Source organism: Vigna unguiculata, chromosome 4 (genome assembly GCF_037176805.1).
Source record: "Vigna unguiculata cultivar grain cowpea cultivar isolate G323 ecotype 2 chromosome 4, ASM3717680v1, whole genome shotgun sequence".
In the NCBI taxonomy this organism is placed as follows: Eukaryota; Viridiplantae; Streptophyta; class Magnoliopsida; order Fabales; family Fabaceae; genus Vigna; species Vigna unguiculata.
In genome coordinates this window covers 4,643,334-4,664,242 of record NC_140795.1, presented here as the reverse complement: position 1 = coordinate 4,664,242, position 20,909 = coordinate 4,643,334, and the positions used below count along the sequence as shown (strand labels likewise).

Below are 20,909 nucleotides of genomic sequence, written 5' to 3'. Positions count from 1 at the left end.
AATCATATTTTTGTTATACTTTTCAAATATTTCTCTACTATTAAAAGCTTTAGCAATTGCATTATATTGATTTGCATATATATATATATATATATATATATATTCTAAATGAAACGTTCACACACTTGTGTGCAATGCTAAATGTTGCATTCACAGCATCAGAAAATGATCTAAGAAGAACAATTCAACTTTAAATAAAATAAATAACTACTACAATACCAGTTGATAAAGATAATAGATTGCACATAAAAACAAAACAATGCTCTTTCTCAACAACCAACACATTTGACACAACAATAAAAAATAAAACAAACATTTTTCTAGTACAACATCAGTGAGTGTTGGCTGAAAAAGTATATTGTCCAATGAGAGTGTAAAAATCTATGGCTAACATGAGTTAACACCACATTTTTTCTCTTTACAAAAACTACATTCTGAAAGGAAGAAAAAACCAAGACAACGTAGAAAAGTTATACAATTTCAGTGAATAACAGTTACCCCACTTGAAATCTGTGTACGACAAGCCCCTACAATTACCACGTAACATGAAACTGTGTCATGCAGTTAACTTATTTGAGATTATGCAACGACAGAGAAGACTTTAATGATTCTTCCATCAGAGGTTTCAGAGAAACTCTTGTAGGACACAGAAGTTGCTGTATGTACAGCTGATGAAGTAATTTGTGGGAACTGAATGAATAGAGAGAATCATCAAACTAAAGATGGTGAAACTGTGATGATTCTTACCCAGTAGGTTTTGGAGACTTGGTATATCGAATGTAGGGAGAACCATGTGGAACATTTGAAGTAGACAACGTCCTCACAGGTGGTTGACCCTTCCTTGGCACAGATACTATCTGTGTTCTGATGCCATTTTTATGATTCGGCATGGACATGGTTCGGTCTACTCGCGCAATCTGGAAGTGATAAGATGAGATAGCCATGTCCTTGAGGTTTGGTAAAGGCTTCAAAGCTTGAACAACTTCACTCATCAAGGGTCTGGATTTTGGATCACGGCTAAGGCATTGAGCAGCAAGCTGCACAGCCTTTTGTACCCCTTTAACCGAGAAGTGGCCTTCGAGGCGGGGGTCGATTATCCGGTAGAACATCCTCCGGTCTCCGAGAACCGGTCTTGCCCACTCCACCAGATTGTGTTCCCCATTTGGTCTCTTCTTGTCAATGGATCGCCGGCCGGTGAGCATTTCAAGTAGCACTACTCCAAAGCTGTAGACATCACTCTTTGATGTCAAATGTCCTAGTAAGAATTGGACTGTAAGTATACATACATCTATGCACAAACCATGTATTTCATCATAGTTATGAGTAGCCAAAGCCTGAGGTAACTATCTTGCTTTGTATTTCATCATAGTTACTTCTTGAGTTTAAGATAAAGATCACACATTTTGAAAAATTAATTCAATAACTTAATATGAAACTTTTAAAGATCATTGGTCACCCTTTCCCCTTTTTCCTTCTTGATGGTTTGGATTTTGCATTTCAATGATATTTTCATTTTATGTGGCCTTGACTATAACTTTGAAGGATCAAACTGAGGGTTAGAATCATGATGATAGTCTAAGAACTTATAAAACAGAAAAGCTTTTAGAATGCAAGTGCAAATTCTAGACAACAAAAGCTACCTTCATTGTAAGTTATATAGAGAAAGTATTGAGCTTGAAAATGAAGAGGTAAGGCTCAAAACTCACCAGTCATCACATACTCGGGGGCCGCATAACCATACGTTCCCATAACTCTTGTTGACACATGTGTCTTTTCCCCTTCAGGACCATCTTTGGCAAGTCCAAAATCAGAGAGTTTGGCATTGTATTCCTATGAACATGAACATTTTTGCTTTTATTTTCTGGGTTGGAGAATGAATATGAAACAATAAATACTTTCTTGACTAGTTTACTTACATACCGCATCTAATAGTATATTAGATGTTTTGAAATCACGATATATTATGGGTCTTTGAGCCTCTTCGTGGAGAAAAGCAAGACCCTTTGCAGCACCAAGTGCAATTTTCATTCTGATAGACCAAGGAAGAGGCAGGGGTCCTTCAACAAACAAATGGTTGTTACCAGAAAAACAGTTAATCCTAAACATAGCATTTGTTTTCAGAAAGAACAAATGCATTATGAGAAGAGAGCCATTTTACTTTAGCTTTTGTTTTCTGTATGCATGCTATAGAAATAGAAAAGGTTTACCACAGAAATAAAAAGGGTTAGTAGTGTACTTCTAAAGAGGTGGTTTTCCAAACTGCCTCTGGGCATAAACTCATAAACCAGTAATCTTTGGTCATCTTCAATGCAGAAACCAACCAGTTTAACAAGATTTGGATGGACAAGATCACCAAGATAATTTAACTCAGCCTGAGAAGAAGCAAAGACAAATTGAGAATGTTAACAGCATATGAACTATACCAACAACAAAAATGAAAATGTGAAAGTTGAGAAGGATATATAAGTTCCATACAAGCCACTCTTTGTGACCCTGATGGCCATTGTGGTTGAGGGTCTTGACCGCAACCGTAAGCCCGGTGCCTGGTTTCACAGGTGCAGTTCCATTCTCTTCAATCCAACCCTTGAAGACACAACCAAACCCTCCTTCACCGAGAAGACTCTCTGGTCTGAAATTCCTTGTTGCCACCTTAAGTCCGTTGAATGTGAATTTTCTCAAACAAGAAGCAACCTTCAACTCCTCACTGAATATTGGAGTGGAAGGGTTGCTTTCTGCATCACTGGTTGTGGTAGAGGACCCTGGAGCAGCAACTGTTTCCTTTGTGATTCTATCAGATGCAGATTTGTTTTCCTCTGATTCAGTTACCACTGACTTCACATTTTCACCTGAAAATGAGAACAAATGAACACTATTACATGATTTGTTCATGCCATTCTTGACTTTAAACAACTTCATTGCAATTTCACTGCACTTGTATAATAACAAAGCAATCAATGCAAAGTCGTTCGTGTCAATTCAGAATATAAACCATGAGTTGAGCAATTTTTATAAGTTCCTATATGATTGAATCTTTGGGAAAATGATTCTCAGGATACAACAACAATAAAAAAGTCTTATCTAACAATTCTCAGAACAACTAGATATCATTTACAAAATACATTTCTTGGCTCTTTTTCCCAACATCAAGTGCAGACAGTGCTTACAGAAAAAACATGTTGTGGTCAAAAGGTAATGCAGAAAAGAATCTGCCTTTGAAAGCCTTTAATTATTTCATGTTAGATCTTCAACACCCTCAACAAAAATGCACAATAATAACTCAAATCAGTGTTATTGTCAGAAATCAGAATTCATTAGTTTCTTTCTCAAAACAGATTCACACTCTCAAACACAAAAAGGGTTTGGTGGAAAGATCGTACAACCCGAAAAGTAAAGACAGACAACTAATGTTGGCCACCTAAAATTAATGACAAATGACAAATAGAACATATTTTGATGAAGCTAAGGAAATTAATGTGGAAAGAAACTTACCATTATTAGGGGCACTAGTGCCACTAACTGTGGTGCTATCAACTTTTGATCTTGAAGGTATGCAACTCCCGAAGATGCTAAATCTAAACCCCCATTTTCTCTCCTTCACACCACTTTCCTTGTTCTTCCTGGCCTTTGACTTGTCCACATCCAAACTCCCTGCTTGAACTGCATTGCTCCCAAACCCCATCTTCCAAAAACTCTCACAAACAACTCTCCATGCACCAAAGTCTCAAAATTTTTATACAAAGCCACTTCAACTTCAAGCTATTAGAAATACTTGAACAACTTTCCTTTGGGTGAACTCAAGATATATCTCTGGGTCAAAAGTCAGAGACTAAACTCTCAAAAAATGTTAGACACAGAGCTAGAAACTACTAATTGAACTATATGGAGCTAGAGAAAAAGAAGAATAGCATGGCATAAATGTTCTAAAGGATGAACAAACACATGAACTCAGATGGATGAGTGAGACCAACACAGCACAAAAACAAAGTCACAAACACAAACCAAGTTGTGAAGTGAGTCTAAAATCCAAAGCAAAGTGGAAGAGAGAGAGATTGAGAGAGAGAGAGAGAGAGAGAGAGAGAGAGAGAGGGAGTTGGTGTTGTGTTGAAGAATGAAGAGGAAAGCGGGAGAGTGCTTGTGACAGAGGGAAAGTTTTTCCACAGCGGGCAGGTCGGGCAGGCTTGAAAACGTGAAAAGTGGGGAAGTGGGGCAGTGCGGGCAAGAGAGAGAAAGTGACAGGCATTTTTCTTTTTGCTTTTTGAAAACAGCACAGAGCAGTGCCACTTGGTAAATTGGAACCTACGACATATGACTTTCACTTTGCTCTCTAAATTATTCCACAGATAACGTTGTTTTTTCCTTGTGGAAAATCATTATGCAAAGCCTCATCCTTAGGCTACCCTCATTTGCTTCATGTGTGCTCTTCCAACTATTCTTTTTTTTTTTTCTTGTTTCTTCTTAATTCAGTATTAAAAATGTGTGATATAATCTCATTTAATTATAATATTAAGGTTGAAGAAAAAATTTTGGTTCCAGGGCACATAGGGGAGCTAGAACTCGAAAGTCATCAATTTGATGATTAATTTTATACAGGATTAAATTTTTTTTTTTTTTTGAATTTAAGTGAAATTTGAAATTAGTTTTTTTTTTTAAATTTGTAACTAATTTAGTCTATCATCTCTAAAAAACGAGAATTTAGTTCTTTTAACCAAATTTTGTTAAGTTTATATGACGTTTCAAGCACATTTGATGATAATATTTGAATTATTTATATCATTTGACACATTTTTTGTAATGTTAACTCAAATATTATTATAAAATGTTAAATATATTTAACAAAATTTGTTAAAAAAAACTAAGTCCACATATTTTTAAAAATAAAAACTAAATTAATATAAAATTTTGAAAAGAGATTAATTTTAAAATTTAACCTTTTTATATATAAGAGACTGGCGTTATTTTAACCTAAAGTATCATGTTGTACGAAAGTACAAACTAAAGATTTTACTCAGATTCATAATTTCATCTCTGCAAACTATACTTATCTAAGTTGAATAAGTATTTATGAAAACATTTTTTCCATTATGAACAAAATTAATATCTAATGTGATTCCTAAGGGTAAACAAAGAAGACAGTTATTAAATTAAATTAAATTTATAAGACGATAACCTTATAGAATATTGTTTTATGATGCAGAAGATCGGTTGGTACCTTATGTTGGTGCACCACAATTGGTTAATCTATAATTGTTTTTGTCAATGTAATTCAAGACTTATTAGGAGCACTAGCACTACCACCCATCAAATTTAGACACGTTACCTACATTAATTTTATTGTTTTCATGGTATTATTCATTTTTCCTATGTTGCCTTTGGCACTCATTGTTGCAACCAAACTTTATCAAAAGTTTCGAAGATCAATCATGTCTTTCGAGAGTTTCTTTGTAATTTAATTTTGACCGACTCAAAATTTAAGCTTGTTTTAAATTAAAAAAAAAATAGTACTAATTATTTTAAGTCTCCAAAAAAATAATTTAATTTTTTTAGTATTTATTGTTTGAGACTTTCAAAAAAATAAAAAACTTAAAAAAAAAATCATTTTTAAATTTACTTTAAAATTTCAAAATCCTTAAGTCGTCCCTAAATTTAATACTCATGTTTTTCCTTCCGAACATTTTTTATTCTTGTACATTAGAAAATAGAATTGGATACACAAAATGTTGTAACTTGTTTGTGCCTTCACCCATATCATTGAATCTTAATCTTTGCCTCATAATTGCATTTTCACGAGTTCCTCAACTTCGATTATTCATATCTATTGTAGTTATTTCATTCATATCCACTTCGATTCATTATTATACAATTCATACATCAATATTTACCCTTTTTTTTATCTGATTAACATTAAAACAAAAATATGTGAAATAATATAAACAATTCAAATACAATTCTAAAATACATACGAAACATCAAATAAACTCAATAAAATTTTATTAAAATGATTGAATTCACATATTTTAAAAGAGAGACTAAATTAATCTAAAATTTCAAAATTGATTAATTACAAAATTCACAAAAAATTAAGAGACAAAAACATATTTGACTCTTATTATTTATTTAAAGTTTTCCTCTTGTTATTATTTTCTACTTGGGTTTCAGTGGATCACATTTACAGGCCGACGAGTTAGTTCCGTCAAATATATTTTCATGATTATTTATTTTTTGCACCTCCATGGTTCCTCTTCCAACATACGGAAAGACAAAATTAACCTTGTGCATTACTAATTATAGTTATCAATATCATACCCCTTTGCACTCTTCCACCAACAGTGAAAAGGCCTAGTTTTACGTTTAGACTTTAGTTTTATTTAGTTTTGTGGATACTTTGAATTACGTGATCCAAAAATTTTCAATTGTAGAATACAATTGTAATATCCCGTTTTAATAATTTTTATGCTATCAAACAAAATATTAAATTATGATAATTCAAAGGCAGATGATAGTAATAGGTTAGTATAAGGTATTAATACAGTCATCCTCAAGACAACTATACATGTACTGCCTATACATAGAGCCTACACTAAGAGAGGGTTACAAAACACCCAAACATCTAAGCAAAACTAAGGGTGGAAGCTACTTCTGGAAGCACTCAAACACTATTCAACTCCTATTCAGGAGGGGTGTATCTTCACCTGCACTTTTAGCTGCTCACGCCAAACGATAAGGGCGATCATTGCAAAAGAGAAAGACACACGAAACAAACATATGCAAGAAGGGTAAGCTAACTTAATAAAGAGAAATCATGCAATTAAATAGTTAAGCATCAATCAAGGTTTATCACATCTATTAGAATTGTTCAAATAGCCACAATCATAACACACAATCACCATTCTAGACTCGATATCCGGATTATGTAAGTGACATTGGAGCTCTTGGTGGCTTGCACCTGTGACGGTTCCCAAACTCTACAGAGTTTTGGGCACAAGGGGTATTCACCCAACCACTCACAGGATAAGCCCCTTTCGCGCCTATGACGGATCGGGTCCATAGACTAGGACCTCATGCTACTCCTCCCGACATAATCCATTATATTCTATATGAGTCTTAATGGTTATAGGAGCGTCAGGATACAACCAATTTGAGTCCTCATGTCCTTACATTCACTAAAACCATCATCCTTAGGATTTCCCTTGAAATCCTAATTCCATCACATTCTCATACAGACCAAATTCACACAATTCCATCACACTGACTATCATTCATAAAACTCACATTCAGGATAGACAATTATCACATCAATCCACTTAGCACAACTTCATTTAATCTAAAACAGAGAAGGAAATCAAATTCTGCAGTGAATCTCGCTCAAGCTAGAGGATCTCACCTGAGCTAGAGAGTTGTCTCGCTTAGGCGAGCTGCTCTCGCCTGGGCGAGACCTCTTACAGTGGCAATTCAATAATCCTGAGCGAATTCTCGCTCAGGCTAAGCTGGTTCGCTTAGACGAGAGTGTCTCTCGCTCAAGCGACCCCAGCTCGCCTAAATGACACCTCGCGCAGTGACAAATGCGATCCTCTGATATTTTCGCTCAAGAGAGAGCTGCTCGCCTGGGCGAAATTACCAGGATTCTCATATGTTCTTCACATGCAGAACCACGTAAATTCATCCAAAACTCAATTTCACACAACAAGCAGTTCCAAACATCAATTAAACACATGATGATGCAATTAAATCACTCAGAAACACACTTTACACGAAAATTGAGTGAAGAGTTAGCTTCCCTTACCTTTTTGCCAAGAATTCAGTTTTGTGGAGTCAAGCAAATTGAAGTTTAACCTAGGAGAATCCATCACCAAGACATAGAGAAGGAAGAATCACACAATCAGACCCAGAATTCAGAGGTTAACTAGTGAATTCTAGTTGGAACTGAACCAGAATAAAGATGGAACCTACCTAGGAGAAAGGAAGTCGAGGGAGGGAGTAGTTGAGGGTCCTGTTGGGTTGGTCCTTCCAGAATCTGAGCACGAAACAGGCAGATAGTGAGATGGCAGCAGTTTGAGAAGAGAGATTGGAAGAGAATTGAGGAGCAGAGAAGATGAGGAAGATGAGGTATGGTGGTTTGCTTTTAACGGAGAGAGGGAAATGTTAAAAGGGGTTTCACACGGTGCATACGTTTTTTTGTTTTTGTTTTAATTGAATTAAGAAAATTAATATAATTATTACATTTAAATAAATAATTCATTTGTATAATTATATTTAAGTTATAATTATGTATAATTATATATATAATATTTAAATAATAAGTTTTAATAATATGAGAAATATTAAATAATTAATTTTTTTTCTTTTATAATGAATTAATTAAAAGTAAATCATATTATTTTAATATTAATTTAATAGATAATAGAAAATACAGTTAATAATATATAAATTAATAAAAATGAATTATAATAATAATACTATTTATACTAATAATAATAACAATAACAAATGTTATCAATAGGAACAAATAATAATAAAATTAAAAAACAATAATAATAATAACAATAACAAATGTTATCAATAGGAACAAATAATAATAAAATTAAAAAACAATATTTGTATATTAATTTGTTTGTTTTAAATTATAAAATTTATATTATCTATTAGTGTTATGTCATAAAATAATATTGTTATATTATTAAAATTTTAAGTCAATTTAAAATATTATATTATATATATATATATATATATATATTATTGTGAGAATATAAATATATTATATAATATGATCATATACAAAATAAATATAACATGAAGTTTATAATAAATTTTTTAAATAGAAGTAATATACTACTTAAAAAAATGATAAATATTAAAAAGGTATTGAGTAATCAAATCCTGTTAAAATCAGTTAGAGTAATATGAAATCGAGGTTAAAAACATAAATACATAGAGACAATTATTTTTGTCTGAAATGGTAATATTAGGATTAAAAATAGTATTTGAGTATGAATTTATCTGTGTTAAAATGTAAAATTGACATAACAATTTGTTAGTGATGTGTGAAATATAATCTCTATTAAAATAAGTTAGAATAACATGAATTTGAGGTTAAAAACATAAATACATGCAAATAATGCATATACATCACAATTATATATAAAGAGAATACATCTTTTTGATGTCCTCTTTTATTTTTTGAATTTGACCCTCTCAATTACTACTTTTTAAATTTAAATAATTATTTATAATACAAAAATCTATTTTTCAGTTTTATCATTCTATTAACTACTTTTTTGAATTTAAATAATTACTCATTATAAAATAATTATTTACACTTTTATCATTTTAGTAACTACTTTTTAAAATTTAAATAATTATTTATAATAAAAATTTATTTACACAAAATTACTTATAATATTTTTTGTTTCAATAACTAAAATTTATTTTATCTATAACTATATTATAACTATATATCCATCATAATTATATGTACCTTTTAATTAAAAATAATAATGATATACAATAATAATATATAATAATAGTAATAATGATATTGATGATAATATATACTACTACTAATAATAATAATAATATAATAATAATAATAATAATAATAATAATTGTAAGCCCCTTTTTTTTCCTTTTTCAGTAAAGTTTTTGGGCCTGGCCTTTTCGGAGGCCCAAGGCCCTGCCCTATAGAAGGGCACCCTACCCTACCAGCCACCCTCACACTCTTACTTCCATCTGTTTCAGAAAGTAGTTGCTCTCATCTCTCTCAACGAAAACCAAAGGGCTCTGTTAGGGCATAAGTTCCCCTTACCAGCTAGCTCCACTCTACTCCTTTACTCTCGGCTCCGTACCCTACTCCGGTGCTCCACTACCTTTCTTGGGTTGCTACTCTCTTCTGCTAGCGTTCAACAAGGTAAGGGAAGCTAGATTCTTCGGTCTTAAATATTTCTGGGTTGTTTGTGGTTGTTTTATGTTCGTATGCGTGCCTAGTATGCTTTTATCGAATGATATGGAGTTGCATGTGCGCTTGGGGGTAGATCTGGGCTGTTTCCGCCACTGCATGTGGGTTGACAGTGGTGAACGCTGCTATTTTCGCCCAAGCGAGCTTGTCTCGCCTAGGCGAGAGTATCAGAGTACTCACCACCACGAGAGCTCGCCTAGGCGACCTGTCCACGTTCTGAGCGACGCCATGTCTCGCTCAGGCGAGGAGGTCTCGCCTGAGCGAGAAATCGTGAACCATCACACGTTGCCCATCTCGCTTGAGCGAGAATTCGTGAAGGGGTCATGTCACGCGGCTCGCCTGAGCGAGAATGCGTGAGAAAACCCTGTTGCCTATCTCGCCTGAGCGAGAATTCGCTGCCTCAGGAAGGCTAGCGTCTCGCCTGAGCGAGTTCGCGAGAGTGTGCTATGTTTCCTTGGCTGTTTGAGTGATTTGTTGCATGTGCCATTCAAACTATTCTTCCTAAATATGATGTACGTGAATATGCTTGGGTGTTTGGGTTTTTATGAATGAAACTGGCATACTTGGTATGAGATTAATCATGGAATTGTGGTTTTGTGATGTCTTAACATGAGGATTGTATGCATGAGATCAACGTGGTGGTTATGGTATGAGAAACATAATTCTGATGATGTGATAGGCGTAATTCCATGAGTCCCATGGGGAGACTTCATGGTGGCGTGTAGTGTATATATTAGGATATGGATTCAAGTAAGGATCGCATCCCGAAACTCTAAAGGGTCAGTGAGTCTCAGGTAGAGAAATCTGACCCAAGTGGTGAGAGTAGCGGGAGGCCCTAGTCTCTGGCAGGATAATGGCCTTAGGCGCTTAAAGGCTAACCTCGTGAGTGGTAGGGTGAAACCCATTGGCAATGGCTCTGCAGAGCAGTAGAGGCCACCACGAGTGCAGGCATCCAGTGAATCCGATCTTAATATATGTATCCGGATAATTGAGTCATAGTGTCTTGCTTGTCTGCCATAACATGATTGATGTGTCTCTGTGTTGTATGCCTGTGAATGTTTATGCACTTATTATTTTACAACATGATAAGTATTGTATTACACTAGCTTACCCTTGCATGTTTGTGTTTGCTTTCTGCTATGTTTTCTCTCTTGCGATGATCACCTTCTGGTGGGAGCAGATGGGAGGGAGGTTCATGATGGATCTGGGAGAAGCAGCGGTGCGGCCTAGACTTCCTGTTTAGAGGTCTTAGGAATAGTCTCAGGGCCAGGAGGCCTTTTGTGTTAGTTGCCTTAGTGGCAACCCTTTTGCAAGACTGTTGCACTTCTTTAAACCTTCTCTATCTTAGGTCTATGTGGTATGCCTAAGATTCCTGTTAAGTATTTCCGGATGACTGTAATAGTTATCTCCTCTACGTTTTATATTCATCTAAGTGCTTCTCGTTATTATATCTGTGTGATATTTTATTTAGTAGCGTAATCTATTAAAATGGGATGTCACAATAATAATAATAATAATAATAATAATAATAATAATAATAAGTAAATAGTAGTTCAGATGTAAAATGATTAATTTTAGGTAATGCTCATGTGTCAAAATTTTAAGTAAGAGTGAATTATTACTTTTGCTTTGCTGTATATTTGTTTTCTTAGATAAATATATTGTTAATAGATATATTATTAGTAAATTACTAGATACATGTTTCTTAAATAGAATGGTTTGGTAATGGAATTAAATAAAATATAACCCATTATTATCTTTAAATATAACGAGCCAAAACAATGAGACTATTTACAGTTGTATGTCTAATCTTTTATCATATTATTTTATTTTAACAAATTAAAATTTAATATTTATAATAACTTTTGTATGTCCAAATTTTTATTTTGTTTTATTTTAACAAGTTGAAATTTAATATTTATATTAGTTGTAATTGTATATATGTATTTAAACAAAATGTATGTATTATTACTTTGATATTTAATTTGTAATATAACTTGCATCAAAACAAAGCTGAATTAACAATGTGGTTGAGAGAGATTATCATTAAATAGTAAAAAGCAAAATAACTTCCGTTGCCGGGACTTGAACCCGGGTCTTTCGGGTGAGAGCCGAAAATCCTGACCAACTAGACTACAACGGATTACTGATTCTAAAAGGTTCAACGTTTTAATTCAACTTAGAATATTAATTCAAAAGTACATTTAGCCTTCCAAATCACGCAAAATAGTATCACTTTTATTCTCTATTTATTTTATTTAATTTTATCATTTTCTTATTCTCAGATATAAAACGATTAAGGAATTTTTGAACTATTCATTTTTTTTCCAAATTTAGAATGTAAATTTTGTAAAAAAACAACTTTATAGAACGAATGAGTTGTTGTTACATTACAGGACTAAAAATAATAATGTTACTAATACCAATATTAATATTAATTTAAATATTAATATTAATCATAATGTTAATAATAATAATAATAATTATTATTATTATTGTCTTAAAACAATTATTAATAATAATGAAATAATATTATTATTAATATTACTAATAATAATATTATTAAAAATAATAATATAATAATAATAATAAAATAATACAAAATAAAAATATATTATATTATGAATAAAATAAAATCAGAATATGTGTATATTATGAAATAGGAGAAATCATGTACAAAATAATAATAATGATGCTGAGATTTAAAAATAAAAGCAAACGTAGGTAAATTAAAACATGGAAATATATCAAAAGGTTTTATTAAATTAAAAATGTAGGAATTATGTGAAATATAATATCGTACAAAATAAAACTATTGATGTTAAAATATGCAATAAAAATAATCTATTCCTATTATTAAATATAAAGGAAATTTCTTTTTTCGGTTTTCACTTTTTTATCTTTTTTTTTTTACCCTTCAGGTTACTATTTTATTTGAATTTAACTCGTTTTTGAAATTGAACCATTTTTCTTAATTTAACTATTTTTTAAAATTAAATAAATAAAAATTATCTACTGAATAAGTAAAAAATATTTATAAAGTAAATAAAAATTACCTATAATTAAATTGTAAAAAGTTATTAAATATTAAATATAAAAATGAGCTCATCATCAATCGAGGAAACTTGAAGTGCTGTTATCAAAAGATGAAATCGCTTTTGATACCGGTGCCTCGACGTAAATCATTCATCGCAGTAGTAAATCCCTTTCTCCCTACGAGTTTATAGAGCTTGCATATTGGAGGATTGGATGGTGTAGGCAACAAAGCTTTTATGTTGGTGGTTCTGATTGATGGTCCTGTCATTCTTGACGTTGTAGCAAAAGAAGTGACTTTAAATGGAGATGTGGTCGCCATAATGGTATATCCAAATTTAGGTTTGGCAGCAAAAATCTTTTCCTCTTGTAACTTTGCGAGGTTGATGACTTCAAACAACGAGTTTGGCCAGAAAGGAATCACTTCATGTCGAATCTCTAGCTTAAGACCAAAAATAAAACAACTCAAGTAAAATGGCGCTGATAAACCATTAACACGATTGGCAAGATTCTCGAACTGAGCTTGGTATTCTCGAACTGAATTGGTTTGAGCTAGTTTGAAGAGCACACCCTGAGGATCGTCAAAATCAGACGGGACAAATCGCAATTCCATAGATTGAAGAAATGCAGCCCAAAATGAGAGTTGGCCATTGCTATGCATCCATTGATACCACCTTAGGGCTTCTCCTTCCATGTATAACAAAGAGATTCTTAACCATTGTTCATTTATGGTACGATGATAGTCAAAAAATTGATTTACTTTGAAGATCCATCCCAAGGGTTCCTCCCCATTAAATCGAGTTATGTCAAGTTTGATGGTGGTGGGTAAGTGTAATAGGTTGTCAATTTGGAGTTTTGGCTCATAAATTTTGCTTTCTAAGGCATCAAGTCTGGTGGACAGGGCTTTGATAGTAGAAATAAGAGCTTTCATGGTAGCATTGTTAGCGGACGGCAAACTTGTCATTCTCTAAATGAAAGCACCAAATGGTAGGTCTTGAGACATAAACATAAAAGATAGACCAAAGAATTAGAAATAGAGAGAAAATGGAGAAGGAATATTTTTCATTATCTTCACAGTGAAAACCAAAGACATATATAGTCTCTTAGGAAATAAAACTAATTGTGCAAAGCATAAAAAGGGAAACAAAACAATATCTCATAATATCTTTGCAAACTCAAGAGAATCTATTTCCTTCCAACTTTGTCATTAACCACGTAATCATCCAACCATTTGGGTTGTTTCCCCTTCCATTTGGACTCACATAATGGCTATATTGATCTTCTAATTTATCATCAGGGCTCACATATGCAAGGTTATGTTCCAATTCCTCTTATTGGGTGATAACATGCACCCTCTTTGAGTAGAAAAAAAAAAACGTTGTTAAGTATTGTACTTATATGAGAAAAAAGAATAATAAAAACAAATAAATAACTTCTTTCATAAATTAAAATCAATTTTTCTTCATAGTTAATTTGAAGAAGTTATCTCATACAATTTCTTTAAATCTTTATTTTAATTTTTGTATATATTAGTTTTTAAGTTATGGAGAGATTTTCTTCTCTACTTGTTTTTCTCTTTTAGAAGTGTATATGTAAAAGTTTGTCCAAATACGTCTATTTGTAGAACAACATGGACAGTTTCTTTTAATTAATATTTCAAGGTATGAAAGAGCTTTCACCAACTTCAATAATCTTTGTGTAGTACAACCAAATGCAACGCTTGAAGTTTAGTATATCTTAACTCGAACCTAGTTTTTGCTCGTTTGCATAAATCAATGACTTTTCATGAATCCCAAAACAATAGTATTTTAATACTATTTTTTTTTACACCACTCGTTACTTTTTAGTTGAGAATACCCTCGTTACTTTTTCAATCTTTTTATAAATACATTATTTTCTTTTCTACGTGAGTTGGGTTAAATAATATTTTTTTTTTCAAAACAAAAGAGTAATGGAGTAGTAGCGTTTATTTTTCCCATATTTACTTTGAAATTCCATATCACTTTTAAGGATGTTCGGTATAGAAAAAGCAAAAATAAACCAGTGCATTATTGAAAACTTAAATTTTTAAATATCAATCAAAAATGAAGTTTGATGATAATAACCAAGTTCAAGAATTGAACTTCATGTGAAATTTGATAGCTTAATACTAAGTTTATACCTTTATTATAGTCAAATTTGATATTTACACTTTGTAAAACACCATGTTTACCTTTTGAATTTATAAATTTATATGGTATATATAGTGTGGTGATTACACTAAGTTTAAGTTAATGATATTACTCGCTATCTTTATTGTAGTGAAACTCGATGTTCATACTTTTTGTAATCAACCCTTAGATTTGTTAATAATGAATTGATCAAAACATGATATCAAAATTCAAAATCAGTTTACAGATTAATATAACAAAATATTTATACTTTTTGTATTCTAATCTAAGACAATGACTTGTCAATGAAGAATTGTTCAACTATCATATTGAGCTAAAAATCAATTTTAATTATATATATTTATATATAAAGAATCAGTTTTTGTGAGAGGACTTATCTTTATCAAAATTAATTTTAATTATATATATATATATATATATATATATATATTTATATATGAAAATAACTAAGAAATTCAAAACAGTTTTAGTAGGAAAGCGATGAGTCTGATTCTATATTCTGTCTCATTCAAACTAACCTACCCGAGAAAAACACCTTGTGGTTGAGCACTTTTAATCGATGTGGGACCTCCGAAACTTCCAAGAAACTTCCTTTTCGTATCGTCAATGCAGTCTCACGTACACTTCTTAGATACTTTCTCAGAATATGTTTTCCAATGTTTCGAAGAAACACAAGAGAAACATCTCAATCCTCACCTTACTTTCCACGAAATTCCTCTTTGCACCCTAAATTTAAGTGAATTCGTTTCCAACATCTTCCGTCACCAACATTCAAGATTGTAGTCACAGACACTGCAAAAATCTTGACATTATTGTAATCCATGTTATAGCATTGGCACTGTAATTCAGATTACAGTCACAGACATTGTTAAGCATCTCAAGAATCTTCATACCACAGCAGAAACTGTAGTTGCAGGCACTTCAAAAATCTTGAGACTGTTACAGTCAAATTTCCAGTAACAGACACTATCAAAATTCCATGAGTGCTTCATCATCACTTCACCTTCTTCCTCTCACAACTTCTTCATTCGATGAATCACTCCAAAAGCTTAAACGCTTGTTACCCTTCTTCGGATTCATCAACATGACGATCAGCAGCGTGGTAACAATCTACAGCGCGCACAGAAACAACGACACTCCCACCATCGTATTCGTGGCTTTCGTCTACTTCGGATCCTTCTTCTTGGACTATTGCTTCCGCTTGTACCACACTCTTCCCCCATCTTCACCATCTTCTCACAACATTAAAATCGTGATCTGGGTTTTGATCAGTTCCATCATGTTGGGGTTTGCGTTCGAGTTTTCAACTTTCATGGGCTTTCTTGAGTCTGTGTTCTTCTTCGCCCTTGTGATCGGTGGCAACTCGTATCTGTTCTGTGTCTACTTCATTTGGGAGAGTGAGAAGAATGGTGGTAGTGCTTGCAACAGTGATGATTGTTGTGAGCGTAAACCATTGACAGAGGCTAAGGTTGTCGATGAAGTGTGATAAAGGTACCAGGTTGAAGCAATGTCTCTGTTTTGGTCTGAATAAATTTGTTTATAACGAAAATAAGTGTATACCGTGTTATCAACTTGTTGGTTTTTGTATTAAATAAAGAAGATAAGGGAAATATTTTGATACTTTATAAATAGTATTAATATAAATACAAGATTATATTTTTGTCCTTTAAGTGAATTTTAGAATTAATTTATTTCAAAATTTTAGACCAATTTAGTCCTTCATTTTTCTAGACATCCTTTTAATCAAATTTTGTTAGGTTTATTTGATGTTTTGTACATATTTCAGGATTGTATTTGAGTTGTTTATACTGTTTGACACATTTTTGCTTTAATGTTAAGTCAAATATTATTATAAAACGCGTTTGAAATATTAAATAAATTTAACAAAATTTGATTAAAATGACTAAATCTACCTATTTTGAAATATAGAAGACTAAATTGGTTCAAAGTTTCAAAATGGACTAATTTCAAAATTTACTGAAAGTTAAAGGACCAAAACCATACTAAACCCTAAATACAAATACAATATAATTTTTATATAAAAATTATTTACTGAGTTGAGTTGAAACTTTGAATATAATATATATATATATATATATATATATATATATATATATATATATATATATAGAAAAGACTATTTTTAAATTATGATTTTTAAAAGAAGATTGAATACTAGCTTGGATTGAAATCTTAAACCTTTACCCATGAAAATTAAGTTTATATTAAGATTAGTGTGCGTGGCAACTAGTATGGAATTAAAAATTCACAACTTATGAACTACAAAAAGCAGAAACTTTAAAATTAATTTTAACCTCTTAATTAGCAAGTTCAAGCTGGATCGACTGATTTAGGAATATTAAATAAAATGAAAGTAGATAAACAATAAAAGTTAAACTTCATAAAATTGTAAGTTTTTCATAAATTTAGATATTTTTTGTTAACAATTTTATTTTATTAAAATTTAAAGGTTTTTATATTTTTAATTGAATGTCTATTATTTGATTCTTATGTTAAGTGGGTTATATTGCATAAGTAATATTTAATCTTTATTAAAAAAATTTCGTTTTATCAAGTACTCAAAAAATTTACAATTTTTAATTAAATTTATTTATATCATCAACTATTTTGATTTTGTAGTCTCAAATATAATATTACAGACAATAAAAAAAAGTAAACTCTACAACTTTAATTATCTTTATCAACACTATCTCTATCATTAGTTTGATTTTTATTTTAATAGTTAATTTTAAAAAATATGTTAATTTTTATAAATATAATTAGGGTTATTTAAGACTACAAGATTAAATGATAATTTCATTTCACTTGAAACAAATTACACAATAAAGACCTGATACTGAAACAAAAATATTCAAATTTTCAAGAAATTGAAATCTTAGTTATACTAGAAACACATAAATAATAATTATGTAAGATAATAATCATATTAGTTAATAACAAAATTAAATTATAAGAACTCTACTTAAAAGCATAAAAGTTTTAAGTACTCAATAAAATATTTTTTTAATAAGAAATCAATTAAAAAGATCTATAAGAAATTTAAAAAGTAGTTAAATGTAAAAATTCTACTTTTAACTTAAAATATAAATAATTTAAGCTTTTTAATTCTTGCAGAAGTAAAAGTAAAAGTTTCTTTGAGGTGTTTCATTGCCCCCACAATTCCTCATAGAGAATAATTCATCGCAAATACCAGGCATTTTTGCTCAGAACTCAAAACAACTTCTGATTCAATAATCACAAATCTGAAAACTTCAAATCACTTTATTTTCTGCTTGAAATTTAAGTGTGATTTTAAATCTCACATAAAAAAAGATATGAAAAAGTTAAGTACTAAATAAAAATTAAGAACCATAAATTCATCGTCATAAATCTCTTCGATAATCTTCTACTTAACATTTTCATAGCAGTGGACGTTGGAAATGATAAAAAACTATTCTCAAGATAACTTTTAAAAACAAGAAAAAGAGAAGAAATGATGAACAAAACGTTAGGAAAAAACCATTGAAAAAACCGTTCATTCATTAAGTGAACTATCACTCCAGAAAAAAGTAAATAATTCTATTAATAAGGACATATTTCAATTAATTAAGTCACTTATCAAGATAATTACATAACCTCACTGCGGAGATACATTTAGCTAAACGAATATTACAACTGGTTTTAATGAAATTGAATTAAACTTGAAATTTATTATGAATTAAATTTATTTAAACTTATATTACTTTTTTTAAATCTAATTATTGTGAATAAAAATACAAATTTGAATTAAAAACGGTATTAAACTTTTTATATAATTATTTTTTGAGTTAAATATATTTAAATTTTAAAACTTTGAAGTGAGACCGAATTTAGTTACAACACATTCTTACTCTAATGTTACAAATTAAATTTTATCTAATTTAATCTCACAAAAACTAATATATAAAATAAATTTTACATTTATTTATATATTTTAAATTAACCTTACAATAAATTTTCAACCTATCTTCCTCACACCTAACTATATTATAGTGAAATCTGACATTAACAAAATAAAATTTACGTTGAAAATTAAGAACTAAAAATATATTTATATATTTACTCGGTTTCTTTATTTTCATTATTTTACTGTGAATCCAAGTACTACTTTGAACTAATTTAGACGCGTGGGAAGTCTCTAGGAATTTCCATGAAGCTTAAGATGAAGCTTCTCATAAGCCAAAACTTCACATCAATGCTTTTACTTTACATTACAAACCCAATCTCTCACTCTTTTCGTATAAAACTAACTCTTCATTCACCAAAACAAACCACATCAAACTACAACAATGACTTCACCACCACCGCTCCTCCCCGTCACCTCCTCCGGTGACGCCAACGCGCCACTCATCCGCGTGAACCCGCTCTACATTCTAGGTTTCCTCGCCACCACAATCAGCACCTCCTTCATAACCTACCTCTCCTACACGCACAACGACAACCCCATGCTCCTCTTCACCTCCTTCATCTACGTCCTTTACTTCTCCGTCGACTTCTTCCCTCTCCCACCCGCTCCATCGGCACGTGCCGCCCACGTCAGACTCTTCCTCTGGGCGGTGCTCAGCGCCGCCATGTTCGCATTCGCCTGTTCGTTCTCGATCGTTTTAACGCTCCCCGAGAGCATGTGCTTCTTCGGGGTGGTGCTCGGTGGCAGCGCGTTGCTGTTGAGCGCGTGGAGCGGCGACAGTAAATTTGTTGCGAAAAAGGAACAGTACTCCGACATGGTGCAGTCTTTTGGTCCCATAATGTTGATGTTTTTCGGTTTGGGAAGACGCTATGTGACCACTCAACTTATTCTCCACGCCGCCATCATGAACACCAGGAAGCTCGTTGGACCAACAACAACTCTGTCTATCACTGCTCAGATTTCAAGTTCTTCCTTTCGTTTCTCTTCTTAAAACTTCTTATACACTCTTCATCACGCATTCAGTTAAGTTCTTCACAAGTTTCATAAATCAAATCTTAACAAAACAAGAAATTTATGACGCATTTACGTTCAGGAATTTTAGTAAGAAATTTCTGTAAGAGATGTCCAAGTCCATCTCAAATTTATTGTTTGAATGAGAAAAGAAAAATCATGTTTTGAATATAAGAAATTAATAAAAAACATATGAAGTATCAATATAGAGATTACAGGTAAGACTCGCCATTAAATTAATTAATTACTTTTTTAGATATTTTATCATGAAATTAACGACTCTGTCAGTCTCCAACAATTTTTCGTTGAGTTCTAAATGGAAATGACCTATGCTTTTTATATATCTTTTAACTTTAACAAATTTCACTGTCAAATTTAAATTTAAATTATTAGAATTCGTTGAATACATTTAATTATTTTAAATAAGACAGGAATGTTGTAATGTACAAGGATTGAATGAGAATAATCCAAGCAAGAGGTTCAGAAAGATGATAAGAAATTCCTTAATAAAATTCCAAAAACCGTCCTGTATGCAAAACATGATTTCATCTTTTAAATCCCATGTTCAAATCAGTGATGGTGATACATTGAAAGTTATTAAAAAGACAAACAACAACATTTTCTCAGAACACTCGTTAGATGTTATCGTTGTAATAAGATACAACAAATTTATTATAAAGAACTGAGAAACAAAGACAAGTTGATTAGACAGGTTTTTTAACTCCAACAAAATTGTGGAAGAAGAAGATTTTTAGTGAAATCTCTCTTCACAATCACAATTTAGACTGATGATTTTTTG

The 20,909-nt window shown here is 31.5% G+C and overlaps 3 protein-coding genes and 1 non-coding gene across 4 annotated transcripts; 2 read left to right on the top strand and 2 right to left on the bottom strand.

Annotated features, from left to right (window-relative positions):
* Positions 1-222: 222 nt before the first annotated feature.
* On the bottom strand, positions 223-4,125 carry LOC114181945 (serine/threonine-protein kinase PBL36-like). Its single transcript, XM_028068632.2, has 6 exons — positions 3,490-4,125; positions 2,476-2,846; positions 2,237-2,372; positions 1,921-2,057; positions 1,707-1,830; positions 223-1,255 (listed from the first exon to the last, which is right to left on the bottom strand). Exons 1-6 carry the CDS (start codon positions 3,677-3,679, stop codon positions 744-746), a joined length of 1,470 nt encoding a protein of 489 aa, XP_027924433.1. The 5' UTR covers positions 3,680-4,125; the 3' UTR covers positions 223-743.
* Positions 4,126-12,019: 7,894 nt separating this feature from the next.
* Positions 12,020-12,092, bottom strand: TRNAE-CUC (transfer RNA glutamic acid (anticodon CUC)). The gene has a single exon. It is a non-coding gene; the product is annotated as a tRNA-Glu (tRNA).
* A 3,733-nt stretch (positions 12,093-15,825) lies between these two features.
* LOC114181539 (uncharacterized) lies at positions 15,826-16,823 on the top strand. The gene has a single exon (XM_028068014.2). It carries the CDS (start codon positions 16,133-16,135, stop codon positions 16,637-16,639), a length of 507 nt encoding a protein of 168 aa, XP_027923815.1. The 5' UTR covers positions 15,826-16,132; the 3' UTR covers positions 16,640-16,823.
* Positions 16,824-19,446: 2,623 nt separating this feature from the next.
* Positions 19,447-20,332, top strand: LOC114180375 (uncharacterized). The gene has a single exon (XM_028066680.2). It carries the CDS (start codon positions 19,482-19,484, stop codon positions 20,088-20,090), a length of 609 nt encoding a protein of 202 aa, XP_027922481.1. The 5' UTR covers positions 19,447-19,481; the 3' UTR covers positions 20,091-20,332.
* The last annotated feature ends 577 nt before the right edge of the window (positions 20,333-20,909 follow it).